General features: G+C 40.9%; 1 protein-coding gene across 1 annotated transcript in view; it reads right to left on the bottom strand.

Moving 5' to 3' along the window:
* Nucleotides 1–5,919: 5,919 nt before the first annotated feature.
* Nucleotides 5,920–19,935, bottom strand: part of fndc5a (fibronectin type III domain containing 5a) — a 28,055-nt gene continuing 14,039 nt past the window's right edge. The window contains exons 2-6 of the mRNA XM_086128140.1: nt 17,572–17,687; nt 16,134–16,332; nt 14,000–14,089; nt 12,394–12,527; nt 5,920–10,060 (exon numbers count right to left, since the gene is read on the bottom strand). Of these exons, the coding sequence (XP_085984266.1) occupies nt 10,010–10,060; nt 12,394–12,527; nt 14,000–14,089; nt 16,134–16,332; nt 17,572–17,687 (590 nt within the window). The 3' untranslated portion in view covers nt 5,920–10,009. The remainder of the gene's footprint in view (nt 10,061–12,393; nt 12,528–13,999; nt 14,090–16,133; nt 16,333–17,571; nt 17,688–19,935) is intronic.

Raw genomic sequence — 19,935 nt, 5'->3', positions numbered from 1 at the left:
CATCCTCAACTTCAGCAGCCACCATCCAGCCGCACCAACGCCGACTGTCCAACAGACATAGCCACTGAACAAAACGGGGTTGTGAAAAATGCTGCCCATTACAGGCGCAAAAAATACAAGCGCCCCAGGTCTGTCCAGCACCGACAGTCAATGGCGCCGACATTCCTCCCAATCAAAATCTGTGCTGGTACAGGCGTGCTGCCGAGAAGGCGCAACCACCAAGCACAGATACTTCTCCTTTGACGAATGTCGTGGCCAAAAAGCGCTGAAAACAGTCCATATCAGGTCCACACGATGAAACAACAAACAACATGTGACAAAACAAAAGACAAAAACACCAAAAAAGAACAAAAAAAGCAAGGCTTTTATAAATACAGGACATATGACAATAATTCCTTACTTATGTGGCGTGACACATAATGCCAATGTCAGACTCCATGAATGTGGCCTGATTTTGACTTGTCTTGACACGTCATTAGCAAACATGATGGCATTATAACAATCAAGTTTTTCAAGTAATTTTTTTCTCCCCACCAATCAGGAATGGGTCAATTTGTCCCCCCATCCCCCTTTTTTGTTACCTTTTCTGAGCAGAAAACACACGCAAATGCACATAATGCCTCTGTTGACATGACTTTGACAGCTGCTTTTTCCACCTCCCTGACATACTTGCATCGGTGGACTGAATCTTGACGGAGGCATGCAACGATTGGGGAGGGTCTAGTGACTCTCGTCACTGATGAAAAAAATGTAATGTATAACAAGGCCTTAAGTGTGCTGTCAGACATCAGGATCCTATCTATGCCAGCGACGTGTTGATAGCAGAAGGTACGATAAACCTGTGTATGCACCTGTTGTCATTCATGCAACAGAAATACTTCACACGCAGTATGTAAATTTCCGATGTCATCATTACTTTAGTTTGGTGAATTTTTGTAACTGTGCTTGGTGCTGTGTAGTTTTTCGGAGGTAAAAAATAAATGTTTGGAAACAGTTTTAGGTAGGCTAGAGCACAATCAGATGACAAATTTCATGTTCGCGTAAAACTGCATAATTTGGGACACTATTTTTTTAAATCGTCGAACTATATAAATCCCAACTATTTCACAGCTCACGCCTCAATCCTGGTCACCAAAATGTAATAGAGTACATGCATTGAACTTTGCACCCACGTTTTATAGGCCTTAAGCTTTTCAAACTTAACCATTGAACCTCTAATTTATTTTACGTCAGAATCCCCAAAGTCCCAAAATATGATTTAAAAAAAGTACTCATTACCAGAAAAGCACAAACGGTGAGGGAACAAATGTCAGTAATTCTTCCACTAAAAATGGTAGTTAGCGATAAACCGACCGCGTTTCAGTCACTTTTGATGCAGGAGAAACTGACGTTGCAGTCAATCGGTAAGTATCTTGAATTTCAAATCTACTTCCATTGCGCGCATTTTTATGCTCTTCGCTGACGGCGACTTTAGCTTCACGCCGATATTAGCTCGCAAATCGCATTTATTCGTATTTAGCACAAATGAAAAGACGAGGATTGCAACAGTGAAGTTCGTCTTACACACAATGTCGACCCTCCACGATAGTCCAAGGAAGAAGACGCTTGTTCGAAAGTGTGGATTGGAACAAGGTCTCACTAAACTGACAGACTGCACACACGGACTCGTTGAGGCGTTAGTGAGGTGGGGCGTTGTTCAAATTTAGTAGTTTCATCCCAAGTTGATGTTTTTTTTTCATCATCATCATCATCATCATCCACCATCACATCATCATCATTATTATTGTAGTATAGGTTTATTGTTATTTGTTGTATGAGGGGGCGGGACCACTCGAGTAGGGTGTGACGTCAGCGTTTGGGCGTGAGTTGTGGCCATCAGCAGCTCGAGTGTTAATGGGTTTTATTGCCGTTTTATTTATGAATCAAAAAAGGCCAACAGATTGCATCAGCGACTGTGTGCATCCGAGGGCGTTATTATTATTATTACTATTGCTGCCATTTAGGCAGATGGAGCGCAAAACCCGTTGAAGGGAAAATACCTTGAATATTGCTATGAATTTCTCTTACCTTTTAAAATGGAAAAAGATAGTCACCCTACAGATTAAAATGCAATGCAGCGCCCAATTAATATTTAAAAAAAAATCACCATTACTCTACTTTTCCTCTGCTGCTCTCTCTTGTCTGATTGGTGTCTCTGCAGTGGCGTTCTGTCTGGGCCAGCAAGGCCTTCTCTGCTGGCCGAAACATTCTCAGAAAAAGTAAATTTTTTTAATTTACTTTTCTGAGAATAACAAATTTAATTTATGTTATTTTATTTTCATAAATATGTAAACAAAATTATTCTCTGTATTCTTTACGTCATATTATTTCCACTTAGTCGAGTGGCTTATTTCAAATAACATTGAAAGCCACTCGATAAATAACTTATTTATTATGGTAGAGTTTTTAACCAATCATATTTCAGATAGCTTGTATTGTGTTGCCAGGTAAATTAAACTTGCTCGGGGCCTTCAGATTAAACAGAGCAGGCCCCTGTGCGCTGTAAATGAACGGGCACAGTCAACTTCCAACAGCCAATCACATCACGAGTCTGCGTACCAGGGCCAGTTAGAAGGGCTTACGTCGACACTGGACGCAATGACGTGCGCGTTTGGTGATTGGATTAGCGCCTGCTAGAGGGAGCTGTTGCTGCATTTTGACCCCAAATGGCCGAAGGAGAAGATATTGATCTGGTTGCAGGACTACTTTCCACACAATTTTCAAGACGGACCTTCCACTGGATTTACCAATTTAAGTTGTTTTACCAAGGCAGCAAGCTAACATCAGAGCACGGTGCGGGCACGACAAGCTACGGTGCGTTTAAAAACGTTTGGGGACACTCGTGTCGGTCTGCAGCTCAGTGAACAGGCACTACATTGGTGAGTAAATGAATTTTATTTTACATTTCTTCTTGTTATTTTATTTCGTTAGTATTAATGGTAACAAAATAAAATGACAAAGATCCAAAAATGTATCAAATAAATCAGCTCACCTGCAATTTATAATGGCGCACTTTGTGCACTAAAATTCGTTCAATCTCAGCTGCTCAACATTTTCAGTTATTTGCTGTTATATAGCCTATTCTCAAAAAGCAAATGATCTGTTAATTTTATTTTCAAAGAATAGTTTGTTTTGTTATTGTGTGGTTGGTGTCTTATATGAAACTGCGACATTGCGCAATTTATTGGACAGACTGGTTTATGATCACAGCGTAATTTGGGTGGCATTTTATTTAGTATTTTTTAAATCTTTTTATTTTTGACAATATCTGTAAATTTAGTTTCCTGCTCTTAATTGTGAATGCATACTTGATGGTTTTAAATGCTCCTGAAATTAAGTGCTGCCTGACGAGCCTATATTGTGTTAATGTACTGTATGTGACGTCACTGAAGGCCTAAGGTTGAAATGCACGGTCCGCCACTGTGTCTCTGGGTTGAGATAGTTCTTCTCAAAATAAAATGGATATTTCTTATATTTTCGATCAAGTGCAATTGCGACTTTTAGGTTTTTCCATCTCTCCAATAATCATAATGTCCCATCTTGCGATATTTGTAGAGATTAAACGACTCAGTTTAGTGTCTACATTAGCCGATGCTTTTATTTTGTTGATAAAATTTCCAACTAACAGGCAAACGTTTTTCCCTGCTTTTAACATAGATGGGCAAGGTAGCCTAAACTGGTACTCAAATAAGAGTACTGTTATTTTAGAATAGTATCGCTCAGGTAAAAGTAAAAAGCACTCAAAAAAAATAAAAGTAACTAAATAAAACATTCATCCAACACCTGATCTGCTTATCCTCATGCGTGCTGGAGCCTATCCTATCTGTCTTCTGATCAAAAATATGAAACCAAGACAAGATGATTTTAATTGTGAGCAGATTTAAGATGCAGATTACCTCTGCAGTGTGAGTTTGACGCACTAACCACTGGCCCACCGGGCCGCCTAGAAATGTATTATCAAAAACTGAAATACATGAAAAGCACATATTTAAATATGAAGTGGGCCGGTCTGAGCCATGAAACTCCAGGGCTGAATATGGCCGAGGAATAATGTAAAGCTACACATTACTTGGGGCTTTGTAAGCTTCTGTTTACAGAAACGTAACAATTGTGACCATGCTAATGTTGCAGCTAAGGACACTGACAAATTCCGACTGTACTAATAATGTCATCACACATTTGGGGAAATTCTTTCTCCAAGCACATCTTGTTTTGCTCTTTCACCAACCCAGATAGCTTTGAATCAGGACAGCAGGCCTGAGGTTTCCACATTAACATCAGCAGGGGGAGATGTAGGACCGCGTTTTGTCATAGCTAAGGTAGCACTTCCTCCAGGTCCTTCTGTATTTACACGTTTTCCCCTTATTTAACTAATGTGACAGATGGCAGAGATGTAATAGTGTGGGAATGACATACAATCCCGTTTTAACTGACATGCTTTTATTGATAGGCTCAACACACACATTGCAGGATCAAGCCATCAGCTTTGTAGGAAACTAATCGCAATAGCACGGTGGAAGACTGGTTAGCACGCCCGACGACTGGTTAGCACGTCTGCGTCACATTGCAGAGGTGTAGTGTTCGATTTCGGCTCCGGCCTTCCTGTGTGGGGTTTGCATGTTCTCCGCGTGCCTGCGTGGGTTTTCTCTGGGTACTGTGCTCCAGTTTCCTCCCACATTTCAAAAACATACATGGCGAGTTAGTGGAACATTCCAAATTTGTCATAGGTGTCGTAATGTGGGTAAATAAGATGCAGTCGGTTTCAAGCAAGCAATAGTTTATTATCGACCTAACTCTAGCAGTAGTCGCACACACTTCTGCCTAGACCTCATAAACTAACGACATTTTGGGCCAGCATACATACTGTTAGGTGCTTTCAAAGTAAAAGCATAACAGCTATTACCACATCTCCCTTTCTAGAACACTGAACAGACATATCTGTGGAGGCAAATATTTTAACAACAGAATTCTGGATATTTAACAATAGGTGTGAGTGTGAGCGTGGATGGTTGTTTGTCTCTGTGTGCCCTGCGATTGGCTGCCAACCGGTTCAGGGTGCCCCCCGGTGACCCTTGTGAGGATAAAACGGATCGGAAAATGGATGGATGGATGGACGGTCTTTCTATTCAAGTTTTCATGAAGGTCTTCTTTCATGCTATTGAATAGGTTTATTTCTACATACATGTATGTATGTGAGTCTAGCTTTATTCATACAGTGCATTTAATCCACAAGGTGCAATGTGCTTAAAAGATAATGTTGGATAGGGTTGCGGGAATTGCTGGAGTCTATCCCAGCTGACTTTGGGCGAAAGGTGGAATAACCTCTGAACTGGTTGCCAGGCAGTCACAGGGCACACCTTATGGATGATCATTTTCTCAATTCAGATTTGTCCTTGCCATTTCACATTTAGGTATGCTTTTCTCAAATGTTTTCAACAGGTATAAATTACATTATTAGAATATTAATTTCATTGGATGAATGGGGAGGATACTGAAAAGGCTAATTATTTGTTTTTCCATACCTTTTATGGATATAGTGTGCTTTAATAGCTTGGGTCACTTGTTGTTCACATAGCTGTCTCACACATTAGCCGACCTATCTAAAAGGCCGGCCTGTTCAAGATCCCTGCTGCCTGCAGGCCGAAACTTGTTGACATGTTTCTTATTTATCAGATTGAGTTATCTGAGAAGTCTGACAGTTAATGCCTCGGGAATCCCAAGCTTCAAATGTATTATTTATAGAATCTTCTTGGATTCATGCACTTTTTCTCCATGAGCCCAACAACAGAACTGTTGCCTTATGACCAGAGAGATTGAGACGGCAGCAGAGCAAATTTTACATCCCACCAAACATTGTCCCGCATGAAAGAATTCAGACTGTTATTTGGAGAAAATATTTGATACTTTATTTGAAGCCAACACAAGTAAGCACACACCAGATACTTCATAATTGAAGTCGTGTCACCTTGTGCAGATCAGTTTATTTAAACCATGCTAGCCCTCATGAAGCAACAACTGCCATACACGTTATACAATAAATAGAAATATGCTTGGATTAAGAAAGCATTTTTTATTCTTTAACCATGCTTCTTGGTCCACTTTCGTTGTTCACGACTGAAACAGGCTGATTTGTCTCAGTGGTGACTTTGTTTCCAGACACGTTTTCGAATTCCTATAAAACACGTGTTCAATAAACTGATGGGAGCGAAAAGCATGTGGGATGGTTGCATTCAAAGCGAGGTCCCAGCATCTCAAAAAAAGCTTTCACCAAAGCGCTTCAAAGACATTATTCAAGACACGAGCACGATCGATTCTGGTTTTGGAAAATATTTGTAGAACAGCAATATTCAATGGGTGTCAACATATGCAACCTGCTCAAATCAAATACAGCACCTCCACATGAGCTGTACACTCCTACATCTGTACACAAATTGAATATAAATGAGTGTTTTGTCAAAGAGCAAATGTTTATGCTTTAGAACAACAAATGTGTGGAACATTCTGACAAGCTTCATGAATCCACCCCATGTGTAAAACCAATTACGGATCACTACTTGTACAACATGAAGCTACAACATATTGTGAGTGAAAATCGTGTTTTTCTAATGTAGTCAGTGCCATTTTTTATTGTTGTTTTGAACATTTTAAGCCTTTCATGCACCAATAATGATAACCTGTAACCTGACAACATGATAAGCTGACCAACGTAGTCACCGCTGTCCCTGAAAGGGTTAAAAAAATATTCTTAACCCTTGTCCTTATCAAACAATTTCAAAGAATCTTTATGTCTTGTTCTGTTTTTTAAACACACATTTCTGTCCTTTTTCATGCAATTTCCATTTTGCCATGGTCGGAATACTTTTAGTTGTGGCCTCACATAATATTGCTGTGATTATTTTTGATATTGTACAAAATGGCTGCTGTTTATCTGAGTGGATGCTATTAATTGAAATAGAGAAAATTAATTTAACCCTCTACAGTATGACAAAGCTAAAGAGCTCAGATTTTTCTGCCCAGTGCAGATGGAACACTGTTTTCAGGTCAGGTACCCTTCAATTGGAGCTCAATGCCGGTGTTCTCCAAAGCCACTATTGGCCGAAACAGAAAATGAGTGAGCTCTTGTCAGAGTCCTCATTAAAAAAATAAATAAATAAAAAAAGGAAAAAACCGAACTGATAAAAGGCTGTCACCGCAGCCGTCATCAGTGCAGTCTCTCTCCGCTCAAGTGTAACCATCAGACTAATTTTATCGCTTTGTTCTTCCACTACAGTATAATATAGCATGGACCCTATAGGTCAGCTACCGGTAAGTGACTACATTCGTGCAACGCCCTGCAATCATTGTTGTGTTTTGACCAGCATCATCGTTTTGTAATGAAATGGGGTCAATATTTTTTCCAACGTAAAAAAAGACAAAGATTAGGATCGTATGGGTTAAAAAAAGTTGTATTATTGTTGTGTGCGCAGTCCGACAACACAATGTAATTTAAGATTCAAGCTAGTAAACGACTTCTTCCACTCCTGTTGAACATTAACAGCTCAAAATATATAATATAAACACATACAATTGATAGATGCTATGAAACGATTATTATTAGTCAGACATAAAGAGTAAAGCGCACACACAAAGAAAATACATATTTCACCAATAGGACCACCGTGTTATGTTTCAAAATGCACTTGCAAAGGTCTTAGTCCACCTCTTGCCTCCCTGTCATTTTAAGAAGCGGTTTTAGCCTCGTAAAACAGTAAATAGGAGGACCGATATAGATTTTATGAATTGCATAAACAACGGAGCTGCCAGTGATCTGGTGCCCCATGTATAAATTAGGGTCCATTCCATTCAGCTATGTTTTTTTTCAACATTGTTTGCACTTGTATAAATTTTGCAATTGTAGCATTACATAATCAGCGAATATACGAGTGGCCTTTAAGACTTTTGCACAGTACTAAAGCTGGCATTCACAATTGCCATAACTCATTACGGGCTCCGATAATATTACATGTATTTACACATTAAATATTTAAGAATGACTCAGTCTGGTCTTGCAACTGTATTTTTTCTGTTTACAGTACACACACACACACACACACACTCATGTTACAAAATTTAAGAAAAATATAATGGCATATGTATGAGAGATGCAATTAGATGGGCTGTCCGTCTCATCAATAAGTAAAATGTTTAATCTCGATATCCTGTAGTACACATGGGTTGGAATCAGCCCTCTGGCTTGCCAATGAATTGCCAAAGAAATTCTACTTCATAAAAACAAGATTTAACCCTTTCCTGCACCAATAATGAAAACCAGTAACCTGATAACCTGATAAGCTGTCCATTGTAGTAAGTAGAAAGTAGAAAGGGTTCAACTTCAAATTACCTTTTGTAAAACTACGACTTGAGTTCTTGAGTGTGATGGGCCATGGCTTTATCATGTTAAAGGACCCTTGCTACATTTAGAGGTTGGCTAATCAAGAGAAATATTTTTTTCGGGTGTGGGGTGGTGATAGGGCATATTTTTGACATCTAATGCAAATGAGGCTGCCTGAATGGGCAGTCTAAATTCATGATCACGTTTATTTAACTTTCAACAATCCTACCTAGAGAAAGTCCAAAAATAATAAACTGAAAGAAGCACAATAGGCCCCCAAAGTCAATACTAAATACTGCAATTCTAGTTTCCACTCAGTTTACAATACACCATATTTGTATGTATAACAGCCTAGGGATACATTCTAATTTGGAACTGAAAATTGTCATGAAAAGCCCTTATGCCTTGATGACACCTGTTCATTACAAGAAAGCAAGAGGCCCGTTGTACTCACGACTATTTGTCACAATGTTCATTTGTCTCAACATTGCATGCCTAGAGGTTACATGTGTGTGTTGTTTTTCTACAGAACGTGACCCCATTGCACATGAAGTCCTTGCCCCCATGTGGTGGGGCTTAGAGATGTTATTGCTTAAGGAATGCCGTCTAGTGTCTCTACAAAGGCCACTTCTCTGTAGACGTATCCGAGACTCTTTTAGAATTCATTATTCAGAAGAAACACATTGGGTCAAGTCCTCTTTTCACCCAGGATGCTGAGATCCATCACCCTAAAAGATAAATAAAGACACCTCATTCAAGGATGTGGAATGTCAAGAATCAGAATCTATTAAAAACACAAATGAGACAAGGAGAAGTTACAAAGGAAAATGTGACCCAACGTGACAGCAAACTTTAGCAGTGAGCTATCCCTTGGAAGCTGCGACAGCGTCATCACAGTTCATTTTTAGAAATCGCTCCGAACTCAGCCAGGTGCAGTCTGGATTCCCTGAGGGGGGAAAACAAGCGCGCCAGACATATATTCCCCGCAAGACGGCAGCGCGTTCTATCTTGATGAGGTCGAAGAAGAATATAAATGTACTGACAATACATGGTGGAACAAAACAGCACTTGAATGATAAATTAGTAATTCTCACTCATAAAAAGAAAAATACATTGGATTAAAGAATGTTAGAACAATACAACATCTCGATGGTGGGATTAAATTACGCCACAAAGGAACATTTAGACACAGTGGGAACCCCTCACACACTGTATGTACGGTCAAATCACGACCCACTAAGAGACAGAGAAGAAATGGGAGAGTGGATGAAAAGGTCTCTGGCTCAGCTTTATCGACATTGGTCCAAGGGGTTGCTTTATCAGCAGTCTGTCCACTGCCAGGACCATTTGGCCCTAATCTCTGCCTCCCCCAAGGTACCGTAGTTGTTAATCATGGCAAATCCGCTCAACTCTCCCTGAAGTCGCTCCACTTTGGGATCTCTTCTTATGCTGGCCAAGTTGTTCCTAAATCCCTGGAGTCCCGCAAGCTTTGCTTCTTTAGCAGGCCCGCGGCAAGGGATGCATCTTGACAAGCAGATTTGCCTAAAAGGGCCTGCTGGTTTGTGAGAAGACCAAGTCTCTAGTATATAGGGAAGACAGTCACACTTCAATGATGTTGACAGATGGCATCCTGTTGTTGTTTTTGGAGAACTGTGGGAGAAGAGGAAATGAAATGATTGAAGATCCTGGAAGGGCTCTCAGGAATTAAACAATGAGCATGAGGATGCCTCTTGTGCTGCTTATGTATTCAACGATGAAGGGCTTTTTGTTTTGCTTGATTTAGGCTGATATATACTGTACATTGGCAAAAACGACTGTCACACTCGTGTTTGCATTGTTTGCAAGAGCCCGAGCGTGTTTGCTGCAGTCATGCACAAATGGAGCCACATTGAAGCCATATTTCAATTTAGCCTGAAGCTGATTACTTGATGACGCGGTGGGTGTTTGGAAATGTCAAGTATGCTTTCCGCAAATGTTTCCTTGGTTCTTCAGAAGATGCTTGATTCCCTCTAAGCATTGAAGGACAGAGGTGGGAAATTCTCTGCTATACGTTATTTAATTCGCTTATTTCAATGCAACAACTTCAAGTAATGTAGAAACCATTGGACTCTAATCAAGGGGATTACTGAATATGACTTAATAAAGCATACATCATCATGAAATTACAGCAAGATAACCACTTTGTGATTATTAACTTGTGCAAGCGCAAAAATGTGAAGATCAGAAGGATTGTTTGTTTATGTACATGGTTGATCATTGCTGTTTCTTTGTCTCTTAGTCACTTAGCTACCATAGTTAGTTTGTGAATTTCGGTGTTTGAGGATAACAACATAACTCGGAGCAGTTGGCACATTTCTCAAGGAAGAACCAATTACATGTTGGTTTGCCTTTGGATAAACGTGATGCAATTACGTTATGGCACTTTTCATACTTTGCTGGGGGCATGACTTCCGGTTCCAGTTTGAGAGGAGCTGCTATGGTGCCAACATATCAAAAACATGTAGCGGTCGAGCCGTTAATTAGAGTTTTTTTTGACTCGGCTCATCTTCGTCTACTGTCTCATCAATCACAATGTCTCAACGATCTGATCTTCAAAACAGTCACGGCAACAACAAACACAGTCATCTGAAACTAATACCACATTATTCTATAAATGTAAATGGAAAATGTACGGGAGCTCGTCTCCAAGAGCTATTCAGAGTCGGGAGTCAGCCAACCTTGACTCCAGTCAATGTTGCACGATTGAAATGGCACATCAGTTTTGAGTTTGCCATTTTCAAGAAGCACTGCCTGATGTGAATCATTCCTCGCACTAAAAAAAATAAATAAATCTCAGGAGATGCATAATTAAAAGTTGTTGTCTTGCATGAAGCTCGAAAGCGTTACAAAAGTATTTCTAAAAGCCCATCTGTTCATTAGTCTATGTGCTAAGACAGAGGGTCAATAAATTTCACACTGTTCCTGCCCTCCCTACAAATGGAGGTCCTGTAGAGATGACTGTAAGAGCACAGCGGAGATGTTCAACGAGGTGAAGAAGAACCCTAGAGCGTCTGATAAAGATTCTCTAAAAACCTCTGACATATTGTATGGCATCTTTGTTGACAGATTTATCATCAGTAAAACAAACAAGAATGGATATCACAGGAGGAGACCACTGCTGTCTGAAAAATATCAGTGGTACAGCTCTGAAGCAAGACAGTCCGGATGTACCAAGGTGTTGCTGTTAATCTATTCTGTGTACGGATGAAACTAAAATGGAGTCGCCTGTTAAGAACACACAATGTTATGTGAAGCATGGTGGGGGGGGGGGGGGATCATCATGCTTTGGGAGTGCTTTGCAACCTCACGGCCTGGACAAATTGCGATTATCCACGGGAAAACAAATTCCCATACTTCATACCATTTATTTGCCAATTAAAGGGTAACAGAGGAGGAACAGGACAACAACCCAAATGACCCAAAAGTAAATCAACAATAGAATGACTTTAACAGTGCAAAATATAAAATTTCTAGTGCCTCAGACAGAGATCTGACTCAATTAAAACAGAAAACTGTTTGCCTTTGCTTGTCACTAAGATCACATTTTATGACCAATTTATACAGAAATGTGGGAATTCCAAAGGGTTCGCGTCCTTTTTATTGCAATTGTTTATACCGTTTTTGACCTTACTTACAATGCCCTGTTTGGGATTTCTCGCTCACTTATGCCTCATTACCTCAAAGGTGAAGCACATACAGTATAATGGGGAGTATTATGCAGGTGGCAGGCAATATACAGAAGAGTCATTTGTTGGAATCCTAACCAACCACAGGCGGCATTGTCATAGACGTTTTTTTGTTTGACATTGACAAACACTGTATGAGTGCACATGAATGTCAAGTGGAAAAAGGTCTCGCGGCGGGCGGCACCATTCACCTGCCCGGCACTGTTGAGGTGGGGGGGGGGAGGCACCTCGGGGGAGGAGGGTGTGGGTGGGTTATACCTTACTGCGCAACAGACCCCCTGACGGGTGTTCAGGAGTGCTGCACTCTGATGAGGTTTTGGCTTTGTCCTTGTTGTTGTTGGGCTCATTGTCCTTAATGATGTCATACTGGCGACAGAAGAGAGCGATCACGCCTGGGAACCAGAGAATCAAAACGATCAGCCAAAACGATTCGATCAGCTTTTGAGCGACAGTTATCGTGTGGAGGCCGAAAATCAATCAAGATATACATGCTTTATTTGGCCGAGGGTAAAGATCCTTTCAAAGAACAAAATTCACAACTTGCTCAGATGCTTTCAGACAACAAAATGCACAAACTGCTCAGAACAGCCTGCAATACTGGCGGTTAAGGCTGCAAAATATATGAAAGAAATATCGTTCTTGTGATAATGGCCCATGCAATACATACGTATCACAAAGATGTGCAGTAAGTTTCATATGGAATTGTGTGTTTTCAGCTGACTTTGACCAATCAGATTCAACCTTAAATAAGCATCTCTCGCCAATGGGTGAACAGTATCTAGGAGCATTACCAACACTAAATAACTTATATAAATAAAAAACAAATAGTAAGTCATTCCAATTAATGAGCTAAAAATACATTGAGCTTGCTTATTGAGCTTTTGTGCTCAAAATGTCCTCTTAGGTGGTTGGAATTGTGACACAAAATCTCATGCCACACTGTAGTCTCTGCCTACAGCATGCACAATGCCGGGATCAGGTTTGCTTCCTGATTTTTTTTCTATCCAAACATTTATTGAAAGCATTTTATATTGATATTGATCACATGTCCATGACGGGACATAATGATATGGAATTATCGCCCAGCCCTATGTTGAGATAATTTATCGTACTTTTTGTTTTTGTTGAACTGTTTCAAAGTAGAAAAGGTTTAGTCTAGGGAATGAATTTTTAGGTATCTAATTCTATTATTTCCAATAGGGCAATTATTATTAAATTATAATTTATTATTTTGAAGTTTGAACAGAGAAAACATCAAACTGCATCGGGTTATGTTTGACTTTTTTTTTACCCAATAGACAAAGGATGGCATTATGAAAAGATCACTTCAGGCATAACATGGTACGGTGAACTCCGCATGTTTATGACTGAGCAGTTTTTTTTTTTTAGGGGGTGGGGGTGAAACCTATCCCCCATAATTCCGCAGTAAAAGTATTGCTTTGCCATCTTCTTATATCGTCTTGGTGCCAAGGAACTATGTTGAAGTGAATTTCGATGCTTCATTCAGACAGAGGTAGTGCTTTATTGCCATGTTGTATAGGCAATTATTTCTTTTTAGGGGGGTATCAGTTAGAAATTTTCGCTCTTCACCACATTTGTTCTTGGTTCCTACGACCCACTCATTGTCGGGGTTCACTGCAAAAGATTAACAGCAAGGTACAAAAGTGCAATTTCTCTGACATCTTCCCTATGCCGCTGACAGGACAAGGAGTGTGCACGGTATCTGAAGATGGCAATGATACAGTCTGTTGTGATGTAAAAACAACAAAAAAACATTCCATTTCTTTCTTGAGCACCGTTCAACAGTCACAAACAATTTCAGAGAGAGTCTCTATCATTCTATAGAATTATACGTGATCCTCACCTGCCCACATGATAAGCACCACCACAATGATGATGAGCTCCCCCGCCCTCAACTGGTTGGTCTGGCCCACTTCCTCCATTGTGACTTCGTCTGTGAGAATTAGAAGGCAACATAATTGTCAGGGGATTTACACAGATGCTGAGTCTGTTGTTTCCATTTTTGTGATCCTTAGTGGTGAGTTGTACTGATTTTGGGGGCCAATCGCTCATCGTCTTTGCAACGGGAGAGGCGAGATTTGCAGATTCAAGAAATGGCAACGAGTTGTAGAAATGATAGTCTGAATGCCGTCAACTGCCAAGGTGTGCTTGGGCACTAACCCGCCACTTTTCTGGTATTACTCAGTGTTGTTGAAGTCACAGCCTTGATATAAAGTTCACCGCAGTGTAGAGCGCTGCCCTCACACTGGGTGACATTTTGAGGCCCCGGCGTGGCAAGCATGCACCCCATGCTCCAGTAGCTTTCAGAAAGACGCAATTCTGCTGATCGATTGGCCTCTGTTGCCCAGTAATAACTAATCAAAGCACACATGCCCAAAGGGTGCTCGGGCTTTTCATTCTTTCGGCTTTACTGGCCAAACCGTAACCCTTTTAAACCACAACAGCCAAAGTCCCTGCAGAAATACTCATTTCCCACAACAGCACAGATATTTGCGCAACACAATGAGATCCAATACAAGAGCTGTCTCAAAAACCTGAGAAAAGATTTGATCTTGTTAGCTGATACAGGTCATTCTTCGGTATGTGCAGTGGAAGCCCGACTCAAAAGGTTGCTGCAACTCTTATGCTCAATGCTTCTGTCACTCATGACAATAGTTAAAGTTTAAATACGTTAATATTTATTTTTTAGTTTGAGGTTGAATCTTTGGGCCCTATCATCCTGTGTGGTGTTTGTACAGTACAGGTATGTTCTTCTCATGCCAACATAGGTTCTCTCTGGGTAGTCTGGCCTCCTTACACTTTCCCAAAACATACATTGTAGGTTCATTGAAGACTATTTGGTGGGAATATGAATGCTTTTTTGGTGCTCTGCGGCTGACTGGTGACTAGTCCCAGGTGTATTCTGCCTCTCTGAAAATCAGTGAATGAACGAACTGAAAGGTTAAGCAATTTTCAACTCCAGAGGTTCCACTTACATTTTGAATTTTGGGGAAGGATTAAAAAAAAAAAGTCCTTTTTTTTTGCCATGTTCTTGTGAGGTTGGAAGATCCTGCTAATGCAATGACAAAGTGGAACATCATTTAAAATTTTCTGTGAAGGTTTCAAGCAGAAAAGGAAGCCATCTGGAATTATCTGTCGTACAACCATCTACAGTACCAGCCTAGGCTGGAAAATGTGCAAAACATGAGAATTGAAGGCCGCTCCGTGATATCTGTGCAAACCCAACGTGACACATCTTTATTCGTTTCAAAAAAGCGAATCAATATTTAAGAGGATTAAAAGTGATCAATGTCAAATGAATGAGTGTAAGGCAGTACACTAAATTAAACTTGAAAGAAAGCAAGAAAAAAATGTGTTCCAAAACCTGTCCAGCTATTGATTTAAAAACATTTTCCTTGCATGAACAACCCTGAAACAACACTTCTAGAGTTAATGCCTCAGTAGTGGAAAGCGCGTCTGTTCAATCTTCGGCAATGATGCTACTTCCATTTGTATTCCACACTATCTTGCAACTGTGAAAGAAGTTCAAACTCTCTTTGGCTCCAATTTCAGGGAGGAGTCCTGCAGAGTGTCACGCATGAGATGAGGATGAGGACGAATACTATGGATAAGGCTTCAGCCAAAAGCGCAGTGATTTACCATCCGTTGCAGCTGCGGCTTCGTCCGCCCGGCAACTGATAAATGCTCCCTCCTCACCCTCATTTCGGTGAACTGTACAGCGGTGCCGGTTGCCAAAAAGGTGGCCTGAAGAGGCCACGTCAATACACAATGAAGAATACGCCCCCCTTGGCTGTGTTGAGCACTCTTGTGAAATTTCATTTCACGCTTTGTGTTCATATTGATTTTTATTGGTGTTTGGACAAAATCAGTCGTGATTGCATCAAGAGGCCGAATTCACTCTGCAACTTCTGGCTCAAGAACAAACACAAAAAAGCGGTGCAAGCCTATTTGTATTCATGGGATCCGTGACACTTTACCTTTATTCTTAGAAGCCTGAGTCTCGGCCTCCTTCGGTGTTCGGAAGCGTAGAGGTTCGCTTTGCGGGCTCGTCCCAAACATGCTGATGGACTGCACGTGCACAATGTAGTCTGTCTCCTCCTCTAGGTCCCATAATGTACAGGAGCGTGTGGTGGTGTTGACTTCCTGGATGAATCGTAGCATACGCACGTCTTTCTTCTGTTGGCGCACAATACAGGAGAGTTGTGTGGAAGAATGTTCGATTCTGCAGGAACACGCATCTCCAAGACGAAATTAAACGGCACACTTATACATTTATTCAAGAAAAATGGATTTCTTCGTAAGATGATCATTGCAACTTCTGGACAACTACTGAGTTTCATCCATCCATCCATTTTCCGAACCGCTTGATCCTCACTAGGGTCGCGGGGGGTGCTGGAGCCTATCCCAGCTGTCTTCGGGCAGTAGGCGGGGGACACCCTGAATCAGTTGCCAGCCAATCGCGGGGCACATAGAGACGAACAACCATCCACGCCCACACTCACACCTAGGGACAATTTAGAGCGTCCAGTCAACCTGCCATGCATGTTTTTGGAATGTGGGAGGAAACCGGAGCACCCGGAGAAAACCCACGCAGGCCCGGGGAGAACATGCAAACTCCACACAGGGAGGCCGGAGCTGGAATCGAACCCTGTACCTCTGCACTGTGAAGCCGACGTGCTAACCACTGGACTACCGGGCCGCCACTACTGAGTTTCCTGATATCTTAATTCTTTAGCCCAACTATCTTTATAGCATAAGTGTTCCCTGTTCCCGAGGGCAAGATTCCATATGTGATCGTTAAAGGGATATTAATGCCATCAAACACCTTTTGGATGAACTCGAATAGATATTGCGAGCCACTCCCTCTTGTTCAGCAAGCAAGCTCAGACCTCCCAAATGTTATTCTTGAAGAATGAATGAAAATTCCCGAAGAGGCACTCAAAAATCTTGTTCAAAAAAGTAAAAACTGGTTCTTATTTTATTCCACTTACACATTCGCTGAATGCCAGCTAAGTCTCCCACTATTTCAGGTAAGTTTTTATTACTATGACTTTTGAGATTCTACCACTAATATTATTCCTGCTGCCCTGAGTCTGTTAGTGAAGTGATGCAAATGAATAATTTCTGTTTGATATTAGAAAACCCATTACACTCTGATGAGTTACTTTCTGATCATTCAAACAAGGCCTCGACTCCTTCGCTCGTTCCCATCATGAATCTTAGAGGCTAGAGGAACGGAATTACACAGCGAGGAGAACAGGGCATTACATCAAGCAGCAGTGATGAAGCGAAACCTCATATTTATGTTGTCTCCAGTAGTTTGTCCATGCGTGCAAGTAACCTCCTTCATGTCCAGTATTTATATTAAACAAAATACTGAGCGTGCAGCATTTGTAGTATCTGGATGTCAATCACCTGCTGTGTGATGGCAAAACCAATGACAGGGTCTCCCTCGGGGATGTCCCATGTCACCAGAGCAGAGTTAGCTTTCACCGCTTTGATGGTAACATTGACAGGGGGGGACAAGGTATCTGCAAAAAGAGACAGATGAAAGTGTTTCTTTTAAACGTCTGAAGGGTAAAATCAAAGCAAAGTTGGGCTCAAGCGACCACAATTATAACAGTAAACTGTGCGGAAAATGAATGGGTGTATAGTGTGCACATTAAAAAAAAATTTTTTTGGAACGCATTATCTGAATTTAAAGTGGCAATGTTGTACCCATTGTACAACAAGGTATGAAAATGGGTGACTAATTTGAATCCGTCCATCCATCCATCCATCCATTTTCTGATCCGCTTTATCCTCACAAGGGTCACGGGGCGTCCTGGAGCTTATCCCAGCCGTCTTTTCGGGCAGTTGGCGGGGTACACCCTGAACCGGTTGCCAGCCAATCGCAGGGCACACACAGACGAACAAACATCCGCACTCACACATCACACCAAGGGTCAATTTAGAGTGTTCCATCAACCTGCCACGCATGTTTTTGTAATGTGGGAGGCAACCGGCGTACCCGGAAAAACTCCCCACACAGGCACCGGGAGAACATGCAAACTCCACACAGGAAGGCCGGAGCCGGAATCCAACCCTACACCCCTGCACCGTGAGGCCGACATGCAAACTAGTTGACCAGTGTGCTGCCGTCTAATTTTATTCTGACATTTAAAATATGTATTTTTCAAAGCACACACATCAACACATCAGCATTCAACACATTAGAGCTAAATCACTTTGAATGAATTGATGTAATCCGCAGCAATTCCTATAAAGCCAGAATGAAGAGGAAAAATGAAAAAAAAACCCAGAGTCAGCCTTTTGATAAGAATGTTCCATTTTAATATGACAATGTTTTTATTTTTATTGTGCTAGTTGTATATAGAGTTGTTTAACATTTAAATGTACAAAGGACTTTTTACAGTCCTAAAAAAAAAAACACTAATAAACAATAAAATTATTACAGTTTTTTTTTCCCATTCGACCCATGCATGTGATATAAATTGCCTGACATCTGGTGAGTGGATTACCGTGACAACAACATTCATGGTCTGTTTGTTACATGTCATCATACAATGCCTAAGCACAATTAAACAACACAACCGTGTTCCCATTAACTTTGGCTGTCCTTTGTGCATTATGCTAATTTACGAATGCACGCTTGAAGCACCAAAACATAAATTGCGACAGTGGTAATCATTACACCTGCAAGCATAATACCATTGCTATGATATAATGTTTGGCATTGTAAACAATATAGAGTGTTGATTGGAGGAAATCTCGAGGGAATGAGTAGAGCTCCAGAGGCTAATGTGTCCTTCGAAAATAGTCTAAAAATTGATTTTACATTTCATACAGCTCTGTTAACATTTTTGCAGTCCACTTGGGAATTACGGTGGCCTTCAGGATAAATAAATATTTGGATTCAAAGCCTGAGTATGATGAATAGGAAGAAGGAGAAGTGGTCACTTGACGTTTAGTGATGCCACTTAGCTGTTTTAGGATATAAATATAATCAGCTAGCTCAGCGCAGGGATGAGATATTGTGAAATACAGGTTAACAAATGACACTGCTTGGAATTAATGGGTGGGTGGCTGCAGCTCATGAACTCATACACCGTTTATTCAGACTCTTGCCAGCAAATCCCCAATATATTTCAGTGCTGCTTGTTTCCAAGATATCTGCGGTTGAAGCTGTGATGAATCGCCCGGGTGAGAGAAGATGACATGAACGGGGGCCGGCTACATATCTTTATCATGCGCAACTCCCAGGTTGCTTTTGCTTACTCTCTACTATTTATATGTCATCTCCTCTGAAGTCCCAGAGATGGAAGGGGCCTGAGGGGACTTAAGAAGCCATAAATCAAACTCATTATTCACCTCTTTCATTCTGTCTATATTGTGCTCTCATCTCAAAACACACACAGCGAGTTAACCTTTTGAGTCCTTTCAGGGACTGCGACTCCAACAGGGACTTTATGTAATATTAAAGGCCAACTCTGTAGATTTAGTATTGCAGCCTGCAGATTCTTTTTTTCTTTTTTACTCTCTACCCGCTGGTGCCTTATCCCAAAGTGAAACACATATGCCCAACTCTCAAAGAATATTATTGCTGGAAGCCTTAATAACTGCTGTCTGTTGTAATGCCTCACCTAAAAGTTTCACTATCGCATTAGGTTGGTCTATTCAGTGTTTTCAAACCTTTTTTTTTTCAAGCAAAGGGCCCTGATGTTGGACCGCCTAGTTAAAAAAAAACTCCCCATACAACTTCAACTATATTCAACAAAT

Source organism: Hippocampus guttulatus, chromosome 13, assembly GCF_054856545.1.
Source record: "Hippocampus guttulatus isolate MCC_2025c chromosome 13, RoL_Hgut_1.0, whole genome shotgun sequence".
Taxonomy (NCBI): Eukaryota; Metazoa; Chordata; class Actinopteri; order Syngnathiformes; family Syngnathidae; genus Hippocampus; species Hippocampus guttulatus.
The sequence above is the reverse complement of the archived record's forward strand: the minus strand, read 5'-3'. Positions and strand labels throughout refer to the sequence as shown.